We start from the raw sequence: 5,765 nt of genomic DNA on the forward strand, positions 1-5,765 counted from the left end.
CGAACATTTAGTCTCGTTCCCGATAACAATAGGGAACATCTGGTCTTGTTTGGTTTTTCTTTCAAGGATTTTTTCTTTCTTGCAATTCTGCGAACTTTGAAATGCATCATTTCCTCCATTTCTCGGAACTTATCGCGGAATCTAGGCCCACTAGGACTCGGCGGGATTTCTGGTAAATCAAGCTCTCTCAGGGGTGGAAGCCAGCCCCCACTACTCGATGTTATCACTCTGCAGGATTTGACAATGGATTTGTCTTCCTCAGTCTCTTCGAACTTTTCCAATCCTGCTATTTTCCCCAAGTCTTCTTGAGTAATATGATCCCTGAGGGTCAATCCTTTCCCTTCCCCCCTTTGCCCTTTCAAATGAAAAAGAACTACCAATGCAAAAAATGAAATGAAATGAACAATTGCTACTTCTTTATTAAATTACACCAAAAAGAAAGTCTGTAAAAAACAACAGCCAACCTAAAACTTAACTAGCCCTTGCCCTCCCACTGAACCCTTCTTTCTATCCAAAAAAAGGAAGAGCTCACCAAAAAACAAGAATCCAGAAAAAACTCCGCAACTTAAGCTCTCATTGCAGCGGCACCTGTTAAAGTGGCGGCAAGAAAGAAAAGACCAAAAAGAAGGTTTTTTTAATACCTCTGACGAACCGAACCAAGCAGTCTGATCAGCCTTGCCCGTCCCCCTCTTCTGTCAACCGTTGAAAGAGCATAGCCCAGGAATGAACCATATCGATCCAAGGTTGCAAGGAAAGAAGAAAGGTAAACCAGACCATAGGAATCTTCTGATGAAGTCAATCAGAGAGGACGGTTAGGTTCTTTGTTGCCTCATCTGCTTAGCTTATAGAATTACACGGTTTATCACGATAGACATTCCGATCAATGGTTGGACGATCAATACCATCGAACTATTCCATTCCACTGCTGAATGACGGAAACGGAAGCTTTTTCTTACTGATGGACTGATCCTGGGAGTTCAGACTGACGGTTAGATGGTTGTTCACTTGTGTGCTTATTTTCCTTCCCCACTCAAAAACAAGTGTTATAGAATGTTCTTCAATTCAAATAGGTATGATCCCGTCCATCCTTCCAGAGCTAGGCACCTGCTTCAGAATGAGAATCTTCGACAGAGATCGTTCCTTCAGTTTAGCAATCAATTAGATCCATACTGACTTAGCTTGAAGCATGGCTTGCCGTTTCGAGGCTCGATGCTACTCTTGGGAACATTATTGATACATCGACTTTCAAGCATCTCGTAGTTGAGCGGTACTGCCATCAACAGTACCAAGATGGAAAGGGACTGCTGAACATGGATAGAACGAGAGTCGAACTCACATGTCTCTCTTTTCCTGTTAGTTAGGAAAGAAAGCCGATATAAACAGCTCCATATTAGCGAATTGCCTCTGACTACTCTTCCCAGGCTGGTCAAACTATAGGATTCCCATTCACTTAGTAAACTTATTGGACAGACGGGTCAACCACTTGACCGAGGGGAGTAAGGTTCGTCACCACAGTCTCGATAGAAGGTCGAGTTTAAAAACAAACTGAAGACAAAGCAATGAATGAAAGGAAGGACAGCTCGCTTTGCTTTACAACCAGGGCGGGTCTCGCTGTCGGATCAATGCGCAGGACGCACGATCTACAAACAACAATAGAGAGAGCCAACCAAGAACGAAAGAACCTGGAAACAAACCCGCGAGCGAGTACCAAACAGAGTAAGGAGGAAGGGCCGAAGGCGGCTTACTAAGCGAGAAGGCTCCAAGCAATAACGCATTAGAAGGGAGCTTGCTGCTTTGCAACCTAAGCGGTATAGCTAAGCCTACTCATCAAGGGCCGATAGATAGAGCTGCTCTTGTTGCTAATGGAGAAAGATTGGAGTGAAGTTTAGTATGCTTTCTAAGATCAGAGGAGGAAAAGAATGAAGGTGTGGGCGGGAAGGAGGAGGCAAAGCCCCCTCAATGTGTATTCGACTACTCATTACGGAACCACCGATTGATCCGATTAGACTTCCCGCGGGGTAGCGTGGGGAACTTTCTGAATCAACTCCTTGGAATCGGAGGCCTGACTAAGGGTCAATCCAATGGTAACCTCAACCTAGGAATGCCTGTTTCACTTCCTTGACAGAGCCAACTGAGATGCTCTGTCTCGATGTTGACCTAACATGGATTGATTCTAAATTATGAATCCAAAATCCTGATCTCGCAAAGGATCCGCAATAGATGTGTGTACTCGAGGACTCTTAGGGAAAGAAAAGCACTTTTCTCTCTCAGCAGTTAGACCGGCTATGGGTGGGTTGGTTATATACTGCGCCTTCCTTCTTCGAACCTTTTGGTATGTATTGCCCCCTAACTATAGATCAGATCCACCGGACCAGAAACTCAATTCCGCACTGCTACTGAGTCGTCGGACTTATCCACCTCAGGGATTCGTGGAATTTCTGTTTTTGAATTGCGTTGGGGGAAATCTACCAAAGCTAGGCAGATAGATAGACTCCTTTCCCGCTGCTAAGGGAGAGCAAGAAACTAAATCAAATGATTGTTTTTTTCACCAGCGCCCTTTTTTTGCGGGTACTAAGAGTCCTCTCACTACCAACCAGCAGACATCATCATCTGGCTGGGTCTTGCCGGTATCAACAACGAGAAAGAAGAACCAAATGGAAACAGCAACTAACTATGGCTCTTGGCCCAGACAACGTCCTAGGCGTAGGGGAGATCAAAACAAGAAGTCACGCCTAGACGACGACGCCCGTCCTGGGCTGCAGTAAGTAGATCGAGAGGTCGTTCCGCCCTTGTCCCCGAAGATGGGTAATATGTTCTCATACAATGTTGCTCCAACTTTTTTCTAGAGGGCCTAGCTGGCGAGCGATCCCAGTCCGCGGCAGAGAACAAGACAGCAAGCGAGCGTACCTTTGTTCGCTTCTTTTCCACCAAGCATAGAAGTTTAAGGAGAACTGTAGGTCGGTGGCTACCTAAGGAAACTCCGATTCGATCCGCCCCCCCCCCCGGCTGGGAGGCATCTACCTCATCCCGATCACAAGGAGAGGTTCACCATGATGGGGGTCAGGTACTTTAATTCTTTGCGTTCTGGAAAGAATGAAATGCATAGGGGACCATCCTTTTTTTTGCGGCATGCTCTCTGATTTACGGATTCGCAGGGGCCGAGGGCCAACCTTAGTTGACTGACAATGACAAAGGCTTGCGAAACAAAGTAGCACCATTGAAATGGAATCTTAATTAACTATCAGTGGTGCGAAGCAGCTTAGCCCCGGGGAGCTAAAGGTTATACCTTTGTAAGCGAACTGTGGTTCTTCTATGTAGGGTAGTCCTCCTTTACTCTCTTAATTAACGTCGAGCTAAGTGACTTTGTGTAGCGTAGTAGAATGAAGGCTACGTACGCACCGACACTCTCTTATCCCTAAGCCTCTTCGCTAACTCGCTCGCCTACAAAAATGAGTAGGCGAGGCTAGGCAAACTCAGCCGCTGACTTTGACTGTACTGTAGTAGACTTTCTAGCCTTTTATTTTAGAACCCTTTCTCATGTTCTTTCATCCATCAAGTAGGCGAACCGTCAGGTCCTTAGTAGCGTTGACAAAGAAGAAGAGCCGGTGAAAAAAAAAGAAAGCTAGAATTTCCAATAGTGAGACCAGCTTGACAAGCTACCTTTCCTCTTGATATGAGGTGCGAAGAGAAACATCACTTTTTTATGACTTCCACTTCTCGATCCCGGCCCGGAAAAGTGACCGACCCCTTGATGAATGAAAGAAAGGGTTTATGAGCCCTAGCCCTGTAAGCCCACACTTGTGTAGAGTAGATCGTTCAACACCTGCAGCACAAACCCATTTTTGACCAATTGGTTCGTATATCATAGGCGACCGAACGGCCGCCCCCCGTCTTACTAGACCAACCTGCTATAATTATTCCATAAACACCTAGCGAAGATATGGCAAACAAATAAAGTAGCCCTATGTTTGGATCTGACAATACCATACCATAATCAAAAGGTACAACGGCCCAAGCAACCAGACTTAACATAAATGTAGCCACTGGAGCCATTCTAAAAAGGGAGAAATTAGCACTACTTGGTGAAATAGGTTCTTTTAGAATAAATTTCAAACCATCTGCTAGAGGTTGTAACAATCCGAACGATCCCACTACATCAGGACCCTTTCGACGTTGCACAAAAGCCATTACTTTACGTTCAGCTAGCACTAAAAAGGCTACTCCTAGTAGAAGTGGTAGAATTAAACAAAGTATTTCCGCTGGAACAGCTATGTACGTTTTCGATTTTCTATTCACTCATGATCGGGCCTGACCTGGTCGACCCGATCAAACTATTTCACTTATGATCTGGCCTGGTTGACCCAATCATGATATTGAAGGGTGGGACCTTTTATCGAAAAAATCCGGATCCCGAGAAGTTTTGAAGATGGTGCTCCTGTTACGTTACTTCGAATGGAATCCTCACTTGACTAAGCATAAGCGAAAACGTGGCTGAGAGTAAGCAATCCCCTTTCCTAGTGGTTGAGTCATGATCAGAAATATTGCGAAAGAAAGTGAAATGTCCTATCGTCGTCCCAATTTGGGTAATCCACGATGTCTCCATTTTATGTATCCATCTTGACTCGTTTTCGGTGTATAGATAGTTTGTTGTATTACACTTTGAACTAACCTAGAGGCCGTGCTTAGGCGAAAATCAATATAAGTGAAGTAATCCCGGAACTCTAGAAATCGTGAAGAATTTCTTCCATTTTTTTAATATCGTGAATATAGTGGAAAAAACTCTAGAACATTCCTTTGAATGGAATTGTTCATTGGGTTCGACTTGTTGTTCGACAAAATAGAAAGCTGTCTCTCGTATGTTATTGTAAGGTGATTCATTCAGAATATTTCTTATGTGCGGTTTCAAGATGCTAAAAAAGTAGATTTGGTAATTGGCTTTTGAGCTCCATTATGTGGACTTCATCAATTTTTGAATTATGGACTTGGCGGTAGTGGTCAATACTAACTGCACCGTCTAAATGCTCCCTGACCAAGTTTGCGTACTCGTCAGGGTTGAGTTGAGGGGGCAGCCCGTGCGCTAATTGTGCTTCGAGGTGGCTATACGCGAAAAAAGCTCGCTTTTTACTGAGGCATGTTCTGTCCTAAACTGTTCCAGAATGTTATTTGTTTCATAGGAAGATTCCAAAAGCACATTGATGCCGAAAGAATCTTCGGAACCGGTGGAGAGGCTATTCTGATTGAAGGCTAGACAAATAACATGACTGAGGTATGTAAATAAAACCTGTGAAATAGCTATATAATATGATCTAAATATAGAAGAATACCAAAGATAATGGATTGCAAAATAAGCTTTTTAGCTTTCTTTTTCTTTTATGCGCGCTTTTCGCCTGCCTTCCCGACCGCGGATAGGCTACGAGGCTTTGCACTTCGGCCCCATTGTGTGAATACCACATCAAGGTGACAGGATTCGAACCTATGGCCCTCTGTACCCAAAACAGATGCGCTGACCAGACTGCGCTACACCTCGTCTCCCCCTCAGAACATATGGATCTACCCGATCCATAAAGAAAAGAACCACCGCTTTTAGGAAATTTTGACAATTCTCTTTCACTTCCATTTTATTTCGTGAAGGCTCGCTCTCGTTCTTCTTACATCTTGCCCTTTTTTCTTGAGATTGTATCTGTGGCTACTGCTGTTTTGCCAGTCTGTCTGTCCCCAATAATGAACTCTCGCTGACCGCGCCCTATAGGGATCATCGAATCGAT

General features: G+C 44.4%; 1 protein-coding gene, 1 non-coding gene and 1 pseudogene across 2 annotated transcripts; 1 reads left to right on the top strand and 2 right to left on the bottom strand.

Annotated features, from left to right (window-relative positions):
• Positions 1–2,230: 2,230 nt before the first annotated feature.
• On the top strand, positions 2,231–3,054 carry LOC119273128 (annotated as a pseudogene).
• A 762-nt stretch (positions 3,055–3,816) lies between these two features.
• On the bottom strand, positions 3,817–4,398 carry LOC119272928 (NADH-ubiquinone oxidoreductase chain 1-like). The gene has a single exon (XM_037554272.1). The coding sequence runs from the start codon at positions 4,186–4,188 to the stop codon at positions 3,817–3,819; it is 372 nt and encodes a 123-aa protein (XP_037410169.1). The 5' UTR covers positions 4,189–4,398.
• A 1,054-nt stretch (positions 4,399–5,452) lies between these two features.
• Positions 5,453–5,527, bottom strand: TRNAP-UGG. Its single transcript has one exon. It is a non-coding gene; the product is annotated as a tRNA-Pro (tRNA).
• Between the last annotated feature and the right edge of the window lie 238 nt (positions 5,528–5,765).

The sequence above is a fragment of the Triticum dicoccoides genome, chromosome 3A, assembly GCF_002162155.2.
Source record: "Triticum dicoccoides isolate Atlit2015 ecotype Zavitan chromosome 3A, WEW_v2.0, whole genome shotgun sequence".
In the NCBI taxonomy this organism is placed as follows: Eukaryota; Viridiplantae; Streptophyta; class Magnoliopsida; order Poales; family Poaceae; genus Triticum; species Triticum dicoccoides.

Excerpts from the sequence above, each read along its gene's own strand:
- LOC119272928 (XM_037554272.1), bottom strand. The coding sequence starts at position 4,188 with ATGGCTTTTGTGCAACGTCGAAAGGGTCCTGATGTAGTGGGATCGTTC.